Raw genomic sequence first — 19,579 nt, forward strand, 5'->3', positions numbered from 1 at the left:
AGGGAACGCAAAGCAAAGTTAGCGTTTAGTTTTAGGAAAACGGATTACTGTATTCACTAATTTGAATATAAACTGCAGTATTTAAAAAATATAAATAGATATACTATTAAATACACAGTTAAATCTATATAAATGGATACACTATTATACTGTTATTTTTAGTTTTTTGAGCATGTAAATAAAACAAAAGCTACTGGAATATTTTTTATACAAAAATACTATTTCAGTCAACCTTTATACTTCATATCCTTGTATATGTTTCAAAATCTCCTTTAGTTTTTGTATATATTTTGCTTAAATTTTGGTTTGTGTATAGCAGAGATGCAAAAAGTAGGGCCCGTGGGCCAAAGTTGGACAAAACAATGTTTTCTAGTTATTTTTTTATATTATTAAATAAGTATACAATAATGCTATATTACAATAATGCTGTATACAAATATATTTACTTTTGGCCCACTATCAAGGTTGGTTTTTGGCTCTTCATAAGAAAGCGTTTGCATTTAGATTTTTAAGATTATATATTGTTAATATATAGATTTGATTTTAGATTATAGCTTTAGAGTTATGTTTAGATTTTTATTTCTGTGAAAATCCTTTGCTCATAAGCTATATTCATTTAGCTTTTCTTAAAAGCTATAGCTTTTATTTTTTATTTTAAAAATATTTACAGCTTTTATTATGTTATCTTTTTCAGTGTATTCCTTTTATAGATATTTCATTTTTTCAGTGTATATAGTTTAACATTTTCATTGTACAATTTGTTAATATTTTGTTGTTTATTCCAGTGTATAGCCTTATTTTGAAATATATTTATTTAATTTTTTTTTCCTATTCATTTAATTTTTATTAATGTTGTTGTATTATTTCTAAAATAAGTCTATGTATTTCTTACAAGTTTTGTTTTTATTCATTCATATATTTTTAAACTTTAGCTTTAACTAACAAAACTGAGAATTGATGCTTTGGCAACTATCTGGAATAAAAAATAAATAAAGAAAACTATTTTTATTCTTTTAATTTTAGTTTTCAATAATAACTCATCAAACAACACATCTATATCTGTCTTCCTTTTCCACCCACACCTGCAGTTTTGCACATGCAGTAAATAATGATTTATTGTCTTTTGAGTGCTTCACAACATTAACCAAAGACAAGACAGTGACCAAAAAACCCCCCCAGAACATTTAAAACATTTAAAACTGCCCAAATTTCCACAATAAACCACACTAAAAGAAAGAAAATGCACAGCTCAGAAATCTAATCATATATTGTCCCTTATTTATGGTCAAACACTAATACTGTCATTCCCTCAGCAGATAGTGGTTTACATAAAGCATCATACATCACTGAAATGAACCAGTCAATCCAGTCTGACGGCTCATTTCACAGAACATGGGGCAGACTTTACAAAATATTACATTACAGCGGATGCTTGGCTTTTCAGAGTATGTGGCAGAGCAATACAATATAATCTTCTTCCTCAAAGCACTGAATCATGTGAAAAACTGACTGACAGTTGCATATAGGGACACTTGTTATTATTCTACAGGAAATATTAGGAAATATTAATATAGAAATATATATTACCATAGAAATATTATTACAGGAAATATTAATCTTTAAAGCATTCAGGGGGGAGACATCAATGGTCTTGGCCAGCTCAAGCCAATAAATAACCCTGACAGTTTAATAATAGTTAATAATTAGTAACACGGAAGTGAAATAATTGTAAATCCTAGCTGCTGTCTTTTTTCTTTCTTTCTTTTTCTAAGAAAAGACATATTTGTGAACTCTGTCTCCCCCCTCATTTGTAAGCTTATCAAACCTGCTTAGTTAATTCCTTGTTTTAATAATTTCAGACACAATAAACTCAGCCATAGCTACTATTTTATTTACAATTTACAATCACAATGTAATATTTTGTATTGTAATACATTTGCATCCTGTACATTTTCTAATATTCATTCATTCATTTTCCTTCGGCTTAGTCCCTTATATATCTGGGGTCGACACAAGTGAACCACCAACTATTCCAGCATGTTTTACACAGCGGATGCCCTTCCAGCTGCAACCCAGTACTGGAAAACACTCATTCACAGTCATATACAGCCAATTTAGTTCAATTTAGTCTTTGGACTGTGGGGGAAACTGGAGCACCCAGAGGAAACCCACACGAACACGGGAAGACCATGCAAACTCCTTTTTATAATATGTGTAAACTACAGTACAGCATATTGTATCTAGTGTTGGATTTTACAGTTTTCTCTGTCGCTTTGGTGCATTTCTCACAGCACTATTTACATTTGCACAACATTTAATGCATTTGACAAAATAGTCAGTCATTTGTGCACATCATAGTAGCAGTTTCTCATTCCTTCCAACAAATTGCAAATGCTTTTGGACATGCATCAACTGCTTTCATGTAAACAGTGTTGTGAGAAATGCACCATAGCGACTGAGAAAACCTGGAAAAAGATTCTAAACTAAACAGCGCCATCTGACGGTCTTTCCTGTAACATCTCATTTCCCCCTCCCTAATATACGTAATCGCGTTAATTTCGAGGTCCTTGAAGATGAGTACTACATAAAATGTAGATTGTAGATTCATTTCCGCGAATCGATTCTTACGAACTGTTCGTTTCAAAGATTGATATTAATAATATTTATGGACCTAAATTTAAGTATTTAAATATAATATCATAGTCATACACAAACAGCATTAGCATACAATCAGAAAAAAACAATACAAACAACTTTTTAGAGAATTTCATGGTGGGTTCTTCGCTATTCTTAATGAAATGTAATAATGTACAATGTAAACCACAGGTGTCAAACTCAGTTCCTGGAGAGCCGCAGCTCTACACAGTTTAGTTCCAACCCTGCTTTAACTCACTTACCTGCAGGTTTCAAACAAAACTGAAGGTCTTTTTTAAATTAGGGTGGAACTAAACTGTGGAGAGCTCTTTCCCTCCAGGAACTGGATTTGACACCTGTAATTTTTACAGGTGTCAATGGATTTTTACACCTTTATTGTAAAAATATATATAATAATAAATAAATAAATATATGTATAAATAAAAACATTTGAAATTAAATTAATATATGTTGCTCCTGATGATACATTAAATCTTATGAATGAAAAATCATCAAAACTGTTTCTTTTTGTTGTTGTTTGTTTGCTTTTTACATTATTTGCATCATTAGAAGACTTTGTGTCATCGGGAACCGTTCATTAATTTTGTTTAGCCAGTATGTATCTTTTTTACTTTATTTTATTTTTTGACAGTCAACATGTGTCTCAAACTCGATTTCTGGAGGGCCGCAGCTCTGCAGTTTTGCTCCAACCCTAATCAAATACAGCTGATTTAACTAATCAAAGTGTTCAAGACTACTAGAGAAGAGATGCCCAAAGTAGGACCTGTGGGCCAAAGTTTGCCCATGGTAACCTTTGATTTGGCCCGCTATTCCATCTAAAAAGAGAGGGAGAATGATAGTGGTTGGGGCGAATGCCTTTGAGAGAAATCGTCAATTTGAATTTTGAATTTAACATAATTTTTTGTTTCTTAGTTTAATTGCTGCGCTACAAAAAATTTATTTTATTGAAAGATTAAATTAAATGTTGTAAATGAATCAGACTTTTAAAATGTAAATATTGTAACTGAAGTACAATACATCTGACATCTACGAGCATATCAAAGCAAAGGCAGATGCAGCTCGCCTAGTGTATTCAACATTGAACTCCATTGTGTTATAAATGGAATTGTTCATGTTTTTACTGTAATAAGTTCATTATAAAATGTTAAAAATGATACTGCATTTGATATTAAATATGATTTAAAGCAACGTTTCTATTTCATTTATATATTATCGAATAAATGAGGAAATTTCCCTAGGCAAATTTAATGTTTTACGGTTTGGTATATATTCGGCCCACAACCCTCAATCAAGTTTGGCTTTTGGCCCTTTATAAGAAAAGGTTTGGGCACCCCTGTACTAAAGACGAATAAACAGGTATGAGTAAGAGGTGGATGGAGCTAAACTATGCAGAGCTGCGACACTCCAGTAATTCAGTTTAAGACCATTGGTGTAGTGTGTTGTCATTGACTTGAATATTATGCATTACAGACCATGATTCCAGATAAAAAAAACAACTTCATAATGTGTACATCTTGAATGGTCTGAGAGTGAGTAAATTCAAAGCAAATCTGCAATTTTTAAGTGAACTATTCTTTTAATAAAAGATCTTAAAGGAAAAGTTCACCTAAAAGTGAAAATATACTCATCATTTACTCACCCTCGATGGGTTCCATACATTTATACGTTTCTTTTTTAACACAAAATAAAAAACTGTTTAAAAATGTTAGAAACCTGTAATGGGCTACATGTGCAGCTAGTGTTTTTCAGCCAATGATAAACTTCCGGTGAAAGCTTACTGTGACTATTTTCAATTTCACAAGGTTGTTTTTACAGCACCAATGTTGTAATGTAATTACAATACATTCAGTTAAATAGAGTTAAGCATTCATTTAGTTGTTCAAGCGTAAAAGAGGATGTCAGGATCAGCAGGCGAGTACAGAAACTCCATTGAAAATACTGGGGTAAAATAAACTGTCATATTTTAAAGACATAATGGGGGAAATGGAATTTAACGCAGTGCTTCTTGTCAGGTCTGAGACCCACTTTACAGACCCGTAGCCAGGGGTGGTTCGAAAAGACCCACCCCTCACTGACAAGGGTCCAGAATTTGTCCCCTACATGAGCTCATTTGTCCTATTTTGACTTCTTTTCCGTCATAAATTGTAAAAATAACCCATCGAAGGACCAAATGGAATCCTGTCGTGATCTGTTTTGGCCAATGCGAACGAATATTTTTTTATGAGTCCAACATCTGTGCAAGAATCTGACGAAAGTAAAGTCATCTTTCACTACTTACCTATACTGTAGTATTGTTGTTTAATAGAGAAACCATTTTACAAGTAACTTTTCTTCTTAATGTTGGACGTTATTCATGAAAATAATGAATGTGAAGCACCAAAAGCGAACCATATTAAAGTTAATTTTAATACTAATCAGGCTTTTGTTGTTATCCATTAACTTTTTTTACAGGAGAAAAATCTAGAAAAAAAATGTAGAGCTCTTCATTATTTTTGTTATTGTTTATTTTTTGTTTATTTAAAGTTCTAACAGGAAAGTTGAATGTGCTGGCCAGACTGTTATTTGCCTAATAAATGAAAATAAGCTACAGTTTTTAATTAAAAATTATTACAGATCCTATGTTTTTTTCTTAATGATAAATCATGTAATAAATTTGTATTTTAAAGTATGTTTTTTTCAAAATTTTTGAGAAAATGTTTTGGTACATTTAAAAGTTTGATTCTGATGACCATCTGACAAGCTATTTAAACAAAAAAAAGTGCTTAAAATGTCACTAAAATGCAGTATTTAAACCGCATAATTGAACAAGAAATGAGGTGAATAACTCCAAAAAGCTTTTACCAGGCTGGCTACGGACCTGCTAAATATTGAATATCTATCATGCAGTGAAGATCACTGATTTTTAAAGAAATCAGACCTTAAACGTGGCAATTTTATAATGGAAAGACAGTTCATCGGAAGCACTGAGGCTGGCTGAAATTAAAAGTCTGTGTGCATATACCCCATTGACTTCCATATTTAGACAAAAATACTTTAACATTTTTAAAAATTAGTTCAACATATTAAAAAAACTAACAGGTTTATGAAAAATGAAAGGTCCTTAAACCGTGGGTGTTCAAACTTGGTCCTGGGGACCGGTGTCCTGCACAGTTTAGCGCCAACTTCCTTTAACACACCTGTCAGGAGGTTTTTAGTACACCTAGAAAGAGCTTGATTAGCTGGTTCAGGTGTTTAATTGGAGTTGGACCTAAAATAACCCTAACCGTAAACGAAGAGAAAATTATCATTTTTGTGCGGGTCTATCCCTTTAAGACCGGTTTCGTGGACTGGTTCAATCAATTCACTGAAATGATTCGACTCACAAGAATGATTCATTCACGAGTCCGTTACCACTTCTGAATTGAAACAGACACCGAAATAATACCACGTACACTATATTATAACGTCGTACGTTACGATACGTGTCAAAATCTAACGCATGTTTAAAACTTATTTGAAATATTTACTTAAATCCATTCTAATCACTGAACTCGGATTTACTGAACGCACGCCGTCCAGGACCTTTACAATAGTCACATAGCTTAGATTTGATCCGTTTGGCCGCAACTGCAATAACACTGGGAGATGTGTCAAGCGAACGTGCTTCACGGGGCCGCGGCGGGGTTCTGACCCGCTCTTCAACCGGGCTGTGCGGTGATATCAACGCTTGCTCTCGGCGGAGGAGTCTGTCATGTCTGGCGCAGTGGCCGCTGGAGGGGCGCAGGCTGCGGGTCTGGGCGCTGCCGCCGCGGGCTGCTGCTCCTCTGCGTCGGGCGCCGGTTCTGCCGCATTATTAAGCGGAGGATCGGGCATCGCAGGCCGGTTACCGAGCCGTGTTCTCGAGCACATATTCTCATATCTAGAGCTGATGGATCTGCTGAACTGCTCGCTCGTTTGCTGGCACTGGAACAACTGTCTGTCGGATGAAAACAGCGAGGTGTGGCGGAGTCTGTGCGCTCGTTCACTGAGTGATGAAGCGCTGCGCTCCGATATCCTCTGCAACCTGGCTTCATATAAAGGAAAAGTAAGATTGTGTAGTTCAATTCTCATTAATGCCTTCTATAACATTGACAACAATGCAGTACTTATAATCATGCATAAGATTTCAGAATTCCTGTTTAGTTCAATGGACATGTTTTTGTTCAGTACATGAATGGTGAGAGACTGTTGTATTATTTGCTTTTAGTTTCAAGTAATAAAGGTAAAACTTCATTTTTTAAGATTTTCTTATTTCATCATATCTTTTTGATACAGTTATGTTACTAGGTAAACCACCGAGACAGCGCTAATGGTCTTCAGTATGACGTCATTTGTAAATATTGAGCCCAGAGACAGGCAAATCAATAGGTAGTCTGCAATTGATGGGCACAGATGTACTGACAATTGGTCATTTACATATAAATGACTGAATTATTGAAATATTCTACTGACAGGTCGTGTGATAGCTTAAGATTTATTTTTATCAATTACCATGTTCATGTCATGAACATATGATATGGCTGATGAAAGCATAAACCATCCTGTTTAATAATAATAGTAATAATACATCATAGCAATGATATTGAAAGTATTCTTTAATGTTTTAAATAACTTTTGCAAACAAAAATGTCAAAATATGGGTGAAATAATGTTTCGGTATTTAGCATTACATATTTATGTAAAATCAAAACAAATATAATTCTTACCTGTACATCTGAAAATATGTGTTAACAAAAAGTGACATTTTGAATTATTAAAAACACCTTGCTAACAAATGCATAAAACCTAGCGTTTGGCAAAATATATCGATTTAAAATGAATGAGTAGTTTTTATAGACTTAGATCTTGTAAAATTCTTGTTCTGAAATGCTTGACTAGATTTATTGTTGTATAAAATATTGTTTTCATATATTGTAAAATATTCAAGTTTTAAAGGCATGGGATGATAACCAGTTTCAAGGTTTACCACGGTTTGGAAAAGTCAAGGTTTTAAAACCGCTAAAATTTTCTGTCATACCATTCCTAAAGTATATGTAAGAGTTTTTTTATTTGTTTCTTTTTAAACGTGATGTAAATAAATCTGTGTTTTTGTTGTTTACTGTTCCAAAATATTCTAATATGTTTTGACATGATATGTTTCCTAAAATATTATATATTCTGTTCAATGGGGGAAATTAAAAAAAAAAAAATTTTAACCCAGGTATTTAAACAGAGCTTATTTTAGAGCAGTAATCACATTACCGTTATACAGTGAAACAGTGTTATTTTTTTCATATTTTTTCATATATATATATATATATATATATATATTTCATAAGGTTATCATATCGTCAGAAATGTATACCAGCCCATGTCAATTTTTTTTTTACCCATATAAAGAGAAAATTAAACAGGACACATTTTTACAAGAAAAAAATCTATTTTAGGCTGCTTTACACCTTTCTTGTTTTGATCCTTGATGTATATGAAGACTCTAGAATCAGATGCAAAAACCTAAAAAGTGCCATCTGCAATTTTCTTCTAAAATGAGCACTTTTTTTCCTCAGGCTCTTGTGTGTGTAGGTTTCGTAAATTCTTTTTTATAGCAAAGGATGAGTTCTTTTCATTGCCTTTAAATTGGAATAACTAAACATAAACATAGGAGATTGAGAAAAATGTTAATTTTAGATTAAAAATTTAGTAGGGCTGGGCGATTTGGCCTAAAATCTAAATTGACTCAATTGCGATTAATGAACGATTATTTATTTATGTTTTATTTGTTTGCCTTCATAGTTCACTGACAAGTTTTGTACAGTAAATATGCTCACACATTACAAGTGAAAGATTTCTGAATGAAGGGTGCTTTGATTGGTTTTAAAATAATTGAAGAAAATGCACACTATCTATAATTATTTATTAAACATCAACGATGAACAATTAAAATTAAAACACACACTGCCTAAAACAAACAGTCACTTTTTTTAATATAAAAAATTTAAAATAAATAACTTGCACATTTGGAAATATATAATAAAAAATAAATAATAATAAAAAAATGTTTTTCACATTAAAAGTAGAAAATAAGGATCTTTTTGAGATAAAATAACTCGTGTATATCCTGTATATAGTATTTTAAACACTGCATTTTAGCATCTTCTGTAAACAAATATTTTCACGTAAATAATAATTTTAATGTAACGGAAAATATGCTGTATCAATGCATTTCTGGCACAGCTTCCAATCATTGTCAATGTAGTGCAAATTAAGGCTCAAGAATGGGTCCATCATCCTACTTGACCAGAGAGCAGATGTGGCTGCAAAGTGGCCGCAGAAGTATAAAACAGCGGGGTCACATGACTCCACACACGGTAGGGAAAGTAATTGAAAAAAATCGACCTGGAAAAATTAGATCGATTATAGGTTCTGAATGTCGATTCCGATTACATTTCAATTAATCGCTCAGCCCTAGGTTTTTGGATCTGAACTTTTCAGATACTTTACACACACTCATTTAACTCTATATCAGGGGTTTCCAAACTTTTCAGCCCACGACCCCCAAAAGAACAACGACAGTGACTCGCGACCCCCAATATTTTCTGAAGTGGTTTTGAATATATAAACCTTGCACACACATACCAATAGGCCCAAGTCTACTCCTTGTTTAATTCTGGAGAACGCCACTTGGAGACTGTACTCCATGTTCAGTTGTGGCCTGTATATATTTTTAATGTACATAAGTGCCGTAAAGGTGTCAATGAGTTTAACCTGGTGCCATAAAAACAGCGTGCTGCATCGGACGCTATTGCTGTGTCTTTAATATAACGTAATCACCTCAGGGGTCACATAAAAAAATCGAAATGATGGCTTTTTATTTGCATGTTGTTTTTTGAATGTTTATTATTAACACGTTAACAATGTTACTATTAACTACTAGTTTGATCTTCAGTAGGTTATGGATAACATATGGTCATTCTAATAGTTTAATTAAAATTAATTAAATTTTTCCTCATTGTCCCGACTCCCACTTTGGGAACCACTGCTCTATATTAACTCTATATGCTTATATATAATGCTTATTTCATTGGACAAAAGCGTGAAATAACTAACTGTGATTTTCTTCTATTCTCAGCTGAAGTCTTTCCAGCACGCTCTGAGCTCCCATGACTGCTCCAGAAATGTATATATTAAGAAAAACGGGTTCACTTTGCACCGCAACCCCATCGCCCAAAGCACCGACGGCGCCCGCGGGAAGATTGGCTTCTCTGAAGGCCGTCACGCCTGGGAGATCTGGTGGGAGGGTCCTTTAGGCACGGTGGCGGTGATTGGCATAGCCACCAAGAGGGCTCCCATGCAGTGCCAGGGCTATGTGGCACTTCTAGGCAGCGATGACCAGAGCTGGGGCTGGAATCTAGTAGATAATAACCTGCTTCACAACGGAGAGGTCAACGGCAACTTCCCCCAGTGCAACAATGCACCAAAATACCAGGTAGCATATTTCAAAAAGTATTTTAAAAACCTGTTCTTACAAGCCTTTAGGGAAATTGAGGAAACTCAATTATTTACTCACCCTCATGTCAATCCAAACCTGTATGCTTTTTTGTTTTAAATGTCAAGGTGTTGCCTGTTTTTAGGTGTTTCGCAACTCATATGCACTATAGGGTATATGCAGAAGGACTTTTCATTTTCATTAACCTAGTTCAAGCACTATAGGTGAACTGTTGTTACAAAATCGACATGTTTAAGGTCTGTTCTCTTTAAAAATCAATGATCTTCGCTGCCTGATTGATATACGATATAAAGTGGGTCTCAGACTGGACTAGAAGCACTGCATTAAATTCCATTTTTCCGCACCATGACTTTAAAATATGAAAATTCATTTTTCCACAGTATTTTCAATGGAGTTTCTCCACTAGCCTGCTGCTATGGTGCTTGCGTTTACACAGTGTTTCATCTCGTTTTATTCTTGACCAACTAAATGAATGCTTAAGTCTATTTAAGGTGGGGTCTCAAACTGCTGGGCCATTTACAGCCCGCCCTCCTCCTCCCTCCGGCCCACAACTGACGTCAAAAATATAACGAGATTCGGCCCGCCAAAACATATAATTTTGAACCTCTATCATTGTTGTGCAGCCACTTGTGGTTTTGACTCACCACCTAGTCAACATTTAAAGTACTGCGTTCAGATTAGTTTTACTTTCATTTTCTCTCAGTGTACTGTTGAGAATAACACACATGCGTGTTAATTCTGTGGCTGATTTAAACGTTAAAATATATGTCAGTAAGTGCTCTATTTTTACTAAAGCTCTATTTTTGTAAATATTCAAGGGTTGTTTGATTATTATCAGTTTTATTCCATTTGTATTTTGGTGTACAAACACTTCATGGCTTACACGTTATGCTGGTGGTGTAACAAATATGATCATTTTGCTAATATTCAATTTAAATGGTCTCATTTAATAGGTTTTCCTCATATGCTTATTGGGATTTGCATAAAACCTATGTACATTAGTAAAATTGTAATTATTGTTGAATTGAACTTGTTATAGTAAATGTTAATATGTACAAACTTTTCCTCTCTTTGTTGTAGTTTTACCACAAAACAAAAACTATAAAAGCATATATTCTCAACAAATGGCAAACTGAATGGGATCAGTGCTTAAAAATAAACTTTTTGAAATTCAGCCAGAAATAGGAAGAAAATCTAATTTATTTTTTAAGTCAAGACATGATGAGATTGTTTATACAAGATGCCGCATTGGACACACGAGACTCGCACATGAACATTTACTGAAAGGAGAAGAACCACCAAAATGTCAATATTGCAACAGAAACCAAACTGTTAAACATATTCTTGTGGAGTGCCCCATTTGTAATGTTATCAGACAACAATTTTTATCTGGACAGACTTTAAATGAAATATTTTTAAATGTGAATCCGTCTAAAATTTTACAATTTTTATCAAAAGGAAACCTTAAAAAACTGTTTTAGATTTTTATCTTATATATTATTATTATTATTATTATTATTATTGTTATTTATGGCTTTTAGCTCGTGTATTATTTATTGCTGTTGATTCCTTTTAATTGTTAGAATATTTTTATAATTATAGAAAATTGGTATTTATAAAATGTGGTAAATTTTATCTATTTTTTTTGTCATGACATAGCCATAGAAGCTGAAATACGAATAAAATTAAAACTCTCTCTCATCACAAAACATAAAAGAAAAATATTGAGAAGTTACCCAAACTGCTTTCTGCTGGTCTTACGCTATTGGGACAATACAATTGGTTGGTTGATAATAATCGTTATGCCTATTATTTGCAGTATTTTCATAGCAATTTAAACTCCACCTTTAATATGTACGAGAAACAGGCTAGGGTTTTTGACTGCATATACTCTGTGGAAGAATGACTGAGTGTGTGTCAAACGCTCGGCCATACACACAACAACTACAGATATATTTCAGCAGCTGATGTGTGACACAATAAACATGCTGATTTGCATTATCACGGGTAACAGGTAATGCTTGAAATATAAACGTTATGTCTATTGTCCTAAGACGCATCAATTATATCAGGTTTCCACTTTTTTCTTTTACTTGAATGTTAAAACGGCCCTCCTATGAATTGTCAGTCACTGACATGGCCCCCTGCCAGTTTGAGTTTGAGACCCATAGATGCTGTAAGAGGAACCGTTTGAAATTGAAAATAGTTGCATTAACCATTTACCAGAAGTTTATCGGTAGGGGTATAAACACTAGCAGTGCATATACCCTATTCCATGCCATGCATTAACAGTGTTAGTAGTTGTTCCAAATGCAAAAAGGAGGAAGTGGATTTCTGGATATGTGAATGATGTGATCGGGCCCGGTTTCCGTCTGGCATTAACATGCGTTTTCATTCAGCCAATCAGAAGCGGTCGATGTAGATGCAGAAGTGTTTACAGCTGGTAGTAGCATGCATTTAAAACTTAAATGAATGTCTTGTGATCAGAAATCATGAGACCTTTCTTTTGGTACACATTACGTTCAAGGGAGCACTCAGTAGCTGTTTGTTTTATCCAAAGATGGTGAGTTAGACTGGAATTTTGCTTAAATATTTGATAATAAAGCAGCATTTGCAACCAATGAGTCAAAGAGAACAAAATGGTCCCTTCCTGATACCAAATATCAAAAAGAAAATGAAATTTGCTGTGGTAGGAGAAGCCAATGTGAGCCTTTTTTCTTATATACAGTGTAAAAATGTCTTTAAAATATGAAAATTCAGATGTCATGAGACTTTTATTTTGTTACACATTACATTCAAGGGAGCACTCAGTACCAGTTTAGTAAGGACTATTTGAGATCTCCTACTGCAGCTTAATGGCACGTTTCCACTGAGAGGTATGATACTGTACCGTACCACTTTTTGGGTACAACAAAATGGTACCAAAAGGCAGAGCAAAACCTGGAGCTAAACGCTATTGGTTTACAGAGACACGTCACTAGTGCGTGCACAAGCCAGGAGAATGAAAACAAAGGAAGCGCCATTTTTAAATGCACAGCCGAGACATTACACCATAATAATATATAAATAAAATAACGAGCCATGGTTGACCCGAGCTCAGACAAACCTTATCAACATCTTGATGAACAGCCACAAAGCTAAGAAGAAGAGCAGAATCTACGCTGTGTAGTTGTTTACAAGACTGTCTAAAGCATAAACGGTTACGCTTTGTGTGATCGCCGCGCATCTGTATTTGAAATAACAAACTTCTTGAGCTGATGATAATAACGTGTGCATGATTATTGAAGTACTTCTAATATCTGATCCTTTCAGAAATGGACAAATGCGAGAGTGAAGCCTGAAAAAACAAAGGAGAAGCCGAAAAAAACAAAGGAGTAAATGATCCTTTCAGCAACCTAAAACATAAACAAACTGCCATGTTTAACTATTATCATCGCCTTTTGGACTATTATGAACTCGAATGACAGAATTACTGAGGTTACATGTGCTGGTGGAGATTAAAGATACAGATGAGAGGTTTGCGCTGACTGGCCTATATGTTGCATGTTGTTTTGGAACCTAAATAAGGACTAAATGTATGTTGTGTGTAGTTTTTCTGTAATTGGTAACATATCGGAGACTGTAACAGGCAGCATGTGTTCATATATGTTGCATTTATTTATTTATTTAATATAATTGCAGATGTTACAGTAGGCTATTTTGCATCATTGATCTGCAGTTATAATCAAATTATGTGCATAGAAAGGTTAGTAATGAACATTCATACACAGTATTTATGTGTTTAAAGCATCTGTTTTGTGAGAAGTGCTTCTCATATGATATGTGAACGACCCGTACAGCTTTACTGTAGACATTTCCTCGAGCGCAAATGACGTCGACTGAAACTTTCTGTCGTACACCTCCATTGGTATCCCTATGGCAGTGGAAACGTAAGCCTGATAAAGGTGACCCGTACCATAGCACTCAGTGGAAACAGGCCATTAATGAAACCAAACCTCTCAATTATAAACAAATTTTATTTTATTTTCTGTGTCCATTTGTGTTTTTCTTGTGAATAAATGTACCTTTAATATGCCTGTACTTGTTTTTCAGATAGGCGAGAGAATAAGAGTAATCCTAGACATGGATGATAAGACACTAGCCTTCGAGCGAGGCTTTGAATTCCTTGGAGTGGCTTTCCGAGGGCTGCCCAAAACATGCCTCTTTCCAGCGGTTTCGGCCGTTTATGGGAACACTGAAGTGACTATGGTGTATTTGGGAAGACCCCTCGATGGATAAGCATACATAATATGGATATCAGTGCCACTCATAACGCCGAAGAGCTTCATGGGATCTGCTGCTTGGCATAGATAGGACTCATGGCTTTTCACATCTGGACTAAAAAAAAAGAAAGGGAAATTGATGGGTGGCGGGATTGATGGTGGTGAGGATGTCCAAGACACATCTGCGGATTCAGTTTTTAATGCATTTTGAAAACATGGGACACTTTTTTTTTAAATACCTGTTTTTAATCTAATTTATGAGATCGCACAGGGAGCAGCTGTTCTATTTTATGAAATAGGTTAAAAAATTAAGCCAAACTAGAAGAGACAAGTGGCAAAGTTTTATAATTCATTACAAACATTTTACACGCATGTAATGAGAAGCTACTGTACGAATAAGTGGGCGATTTATGCTTTCACACACACATTCACACACATACACAAAATGCATTTACGTGTACAGTAGGTAAATTATAAGACGTAAACATGCCAAATGATGTTTGGATATTTACCGTACTGTTTTTTTTTTTCTTCTCCAGAGCAGTTATCTGCATGCAGTATACCAGTCTCTTCCTGTTTTTTATTATTATTATTTTTAAAGACAGGCAAAGGTAGTATTTGGCTATTCTGTTTGTTACTGTACATCTTAACTGTGATGTAGAAGTGTATAGTATTTATTTATTGAGGTCTATCTTTGCTATAACCGATGGTTATGGAGACTGCAAATAAACTCTAAATTGTGCCAGACTGTGAACGTATCTCAAACTCTTCCATTGTTGTGGGATCATTTCTGTAAATCATTTGATGTCCTATTAATATTTGTATGTCGGAATCAATGAAAAGATATCTTTCACCACAAGATGGCATCTGTCATCACATGTTCACCAACATATCCAAACTTTTTTTTTTCAGCTTTGTATTCTGCAATTTGTCTAAAAGGACAATTATTTCATCAGTTTTACTAGTGATTTATTAATGTTGATCACTCTATATTTATATAGGTATGAGCAAAAGCTGTGATTATTGCAGGTATTTAATAATATAATTCCTTCCCTCAAGGCTTTAAATATCATGAATCATATATCATAAATATCTGTCTGTGCTATAAATATGTGACATGACAGTCATATTATATATGATCACATTAATGTTTATAATCTAAATATGCATGTATTTGCCAGTTAATTTTTTTATTTAATATTCTATAGTCTCTGCTTGTCTTCATATATAGTTAAACATTGTTTTACTACAGTACTTTTATAGCAACTAAATAACATAAAGAATCAGGTAGATGTGAAGTCTTTATATTTTACTTCTCACAATATTTTTTAGGTAATATTTATTATTATTTATATCTTTTATAACGAAAGTAGGATTCATGAGAGAGGGTTTCGATAAGGTTTAAATAAGCCCTGAAACCATATTTCACGCCTTGGTAACACCTCATAGTGCGAGATAATTTTCAACGATGTCTAAATTATTATTCTAACTGGTAAAATTGAAAAACATTTGCTTCTTTTTATTTATTTCTTTTTTTGAAAGCCTTCAAGCTAAAAAATATCATAGACCAGTGGATCTCTACCACATGGAGGCTTTAAGACAGGATATCTTCGGGGTCTTAAAAAGTCTTAAATCTCAAAAGCTCAATTTTAGGCCTTGAGAAGTCTTAAATCTACTGAAATGTTGTGTTGTAGGTCTCAAATCTTTGTTAACAGGTCTTAATTGTCCTTTGTTTATGTATTGCTACCCAATCTGGCCATGAAGACCCATGCAATCACCAACAATCCCAATCTCAATAAAACTTTTTATTTACAAATAGCAATTAATTACTTTCCCTACAGTAATGTTTTTTTAAAGTTCTCCATTTATTTACTGCTGAGGATACTGACCTGACCTATTGTTTTTATTATTCAATTATTATTATTGTAGACTGAAGTAATTGACAGCTGTGTCTTGTTCTATTCTTAAAAAGGGTTATAGGGTTTGTGAATGGATATATCTGAAAATTAATACAATCTTTTCTAACTGGGATATTGGAAAGCCCTGTATAACACTAAAATTTCATTCATAATGGTCTTAAAAAGTCTTTAATTTAACTTGGTGAAACCTGCAGAAACCCTGTAAGATTACTTAAAATTATTTAATGTAATCCACAACATGCACTAGCTAATATAACTAAAAATCATGATTTCTTTTATCCCCTTAACAATCTTTAATCATGAAATCAGGAACAACTCATGGGGTGTTTTATTATTGTTTTGGACAGTGGAGGGGGGGGGGCGAGGCTTTGGTGTTAAAGAGATTGCACTACTGCTGCACGATATTGGAAAAATATGACTTTGCAATATATTGATGAGAATCAGCACCTCCAAGTGCTCCACTGGAAAAAGGTGATCTGCCATCTCCAGGTTGGAGGAAAGTCCATACCCCAGGAGTTCAAGTATCTTGGGGTTTTGTTCACGAGTGTGAGAAGGATGGAGTGTGAGATTAACAGGCAGATTGGTGCAGCGGCAGCAGTAATGCAGCCGATGTATCGGTCCATTGTGGTGAAGAAGGAGCTGAGCCGAAAGTCAAAGCTCTCGATTTACCGGTCAATCTACGTTCCTACTCTCACCTATGGTCATGAGCTTTGGGTCATGACCGAAAGGACAAGATCTCGTATACAAGCAGCCGAAATTAGTTTATTTTGCAGGGTGGAAGGGCGCACCCTTACAGATAGGGTGAGGAGCTTTGTCACTCGGGAGGAGCTTGGAGTAGAGCTGCTGCTACTCCACATCGAGAGAAGTCAGCTGAGGTGGCTCGGGCATCTGTTTTGGATGCCTCCTGGACGCCTACCTAGGGAAGTGTTCCAGGCATGTCCCACTGGTAGGAGGCTTCGGGGAGGACCCAGGACACGCTGGAGGGACTATGTCTCTCGGCTGGCCTGGGAACGCCTCAGGATCCCCCGGAGGAGCTGGAGGAAGTGTCTGGGGAGAAGAAAGTCTGGGGTTCGCTCCTAAGAATGTTGCCCCAGAAAAGCGGACGAAAATGAAATGACATATTGTTTTTTCCGCAATTTACCATGCAATATGAATACATTTTCACCAGATAGTTTTAATAAAATACAATGCCTTAATTTACACTGACTTGGGCTTATTCTGGGTGTGAATCATACATAAAATGTAATAAAAGCATACATGAATAATAATAGAGCAAAGACAAACATTTAAATATACAGTGTTTCATGTGGAGCCAAACAGGTGAAGAAATTGAATAAAATAGCACTGTATATTTGTCAATGTATAAATAGTTAAATAAGTTGTTTAATAAGTTTCAAACAGTACCATTTTTTTGTGCCTGAACACAGTCACAGGCCTTAAAAACACATGCGGATGATAAACGTTTTACTCTATTTTGGTTAATCTCCATCAAATAAATTGTTTGCGAAATTATGGCTCAAATATAATCTCAACAAATAAACTCAACACTGCATATCCTGCGATGTGACTATTGCGGATGTGCACATTGAGATATCGATGCTGAAACTATATATCGTGCAGCCCTAAGAACCACTGTTCTAAATTTAGGATTCAAAAACCCAGAACAATTACATAGATGTGTTAAAATGACACAACAGCTGCATATCACCACATCAAAAGCTTCAAACACTGTAGAAAATGTGTACTAATATAAATAAATTACACAAAACTCTTCACAACAACATAGCAATGCACTAAGAACTGTAAAGAACACTAAAAAGTCTTTCTTAAAATGACTAAATCTCTATCAAACACGCTAAAATGATTTATCAACACACTAAAACCTACCTAGAGCATACAACTCACTGCACAAAATACACAAAAGCACAAAAAACATACACACTAATAATGATTTAAATAGCCAAAAACTGCATAACAGCACACTAAAATATTTTAGCAATGCACTAAAACATGCTATGAACACCTTAGCAATTAAGGTATTAAGGTAAATGCATAAAAGCACACTAAATAATACTCGGATCACCATAGTAGTGCAATAATAACTATGGCTAGCTAAGCAATGAACTCCTTGCAGCTACTTGAAATGAGATTAAACTTGAGAAAGCACGTAAAACCACAGTAAGCATTACTCATATAACCGTAGAATCTCACAAGGAAACGTAACTATTTTACATCTTGTCAGTGTAGCGGCTAATTCGTATGAGTTCAGTCGCACAAAAATGTACAATTTTAAAAGGAGGCATGCATGACACCCAATTGTCTTTGGAGAATGAGCAAATCATATTAAGCTATGAATTAAATCGTGCTAATTCATACGAATTAGCCACTAAATCAAAAAGTTAGGAATTGCCATGAGATTGTGTTAGCAAAACCCTAAAACTAACATTTTTTAGTATTGCACTTTAGTAAAAAAAACCTTAGCAGCAGCCTAGCACTGCACTAAAAACTAGATGACAACCTACAGTAACCAGCATACACTCAACACCAACAGCTTGGCAATGCGCTAAAACCACTTAGCAACCACAGACAACAATTTTAAACTGTATGGCTAGTTCGGCACAAGTGCATTTCTTCACAAAAGAAAACCTACTTTTAGCCACTTAAGGTTTATTAATGTGAAACTTATTTGTTTGCTGCGTGACTTAAACAATGTAAAACTACCTGCTTATTTGCATGTAGCCTTATTACACTGCATACCCAGCTGAATTAAAAAACAAAACAGTTCCTCTCTATCTCTCAGTGGGCTCATATTTAAGTTAAGTTAACATTTTTTATAATAGACTTAACTGGTCCTGCAGGTCACGTAAAGATCTGTTTTACCAGGTTAGCCTTGGTTAGAGACCCTCTAAATCCAGCTACCTCTAGATTAAACCACCCAAGACTAGCAAACCAGCTTGTTTTAGCTCAATTCGGTTGGCTTCTTATTGGTGGTTTAAGCTGGAGGTACCTGGTTTTAGGTGGTTTCCATGTCTGAATTGGAGAAATTACAAATAGACCAGAAAAAACATGTCTGACCAGCTAAAAAAACTTCTAAAAGAGTCTATTTGCTGAACTGGGGGTGGTCCAGTAAATGACTACCCTCTTGAAAAAACAGCCAGGTCCAGTACATAACCAGAAATAACCAGCTAAATAACCAAGCCAAAACATAAACAGAATCAGCTTATGACCAGCAAGAATTA

General features: G+C 34.7%; 1 protein-coding gene across 1 annotated transcript; it reads left to right on the forward strand.

Annotated features, from left to right (window-relative positions):
• The first annotated feature begins 6,160 nt into the window (after positions 1 to 6,160).
• Positions 6,161 to 15,175, forward strand: fbxo45 (F-box protein 45). Its single transcript, XM_056451103.1, has 3 exons — positions 6,161 to 6,718; positions 9,782 to 10,138; positions 14,252 to 15,175. Exons 1-3 carry the CDS (start codon positions 6,386 to 6,388, stop codon positions 14,435 to 14,437), a joined length of 876 nt encoding a protein of 291 aa, XP_056307078.1. The 5' UTR covers positions 6,161 to 6,385; the 3' UTR covers positions 14,438 to 15,175.
• Positions 15,176 to 19,579: the final 4,404 nt, after the last annotated feature.

The sequence above is a fragment of the Danio aesculapii genome, chromosome 24 (assembly GCF_903798145.1).
Source record: "Danio aesculapii chromosome 24, fDanAes4.1, whole genome shotgun sequence".
Classification (NCBI taxonomy): domain Eukaryota; kingdom Metazoa; phylum Chordata; class Actinopteri; order Cypriniformes; family Danionidae; genus Danio; species Danio aesculapii.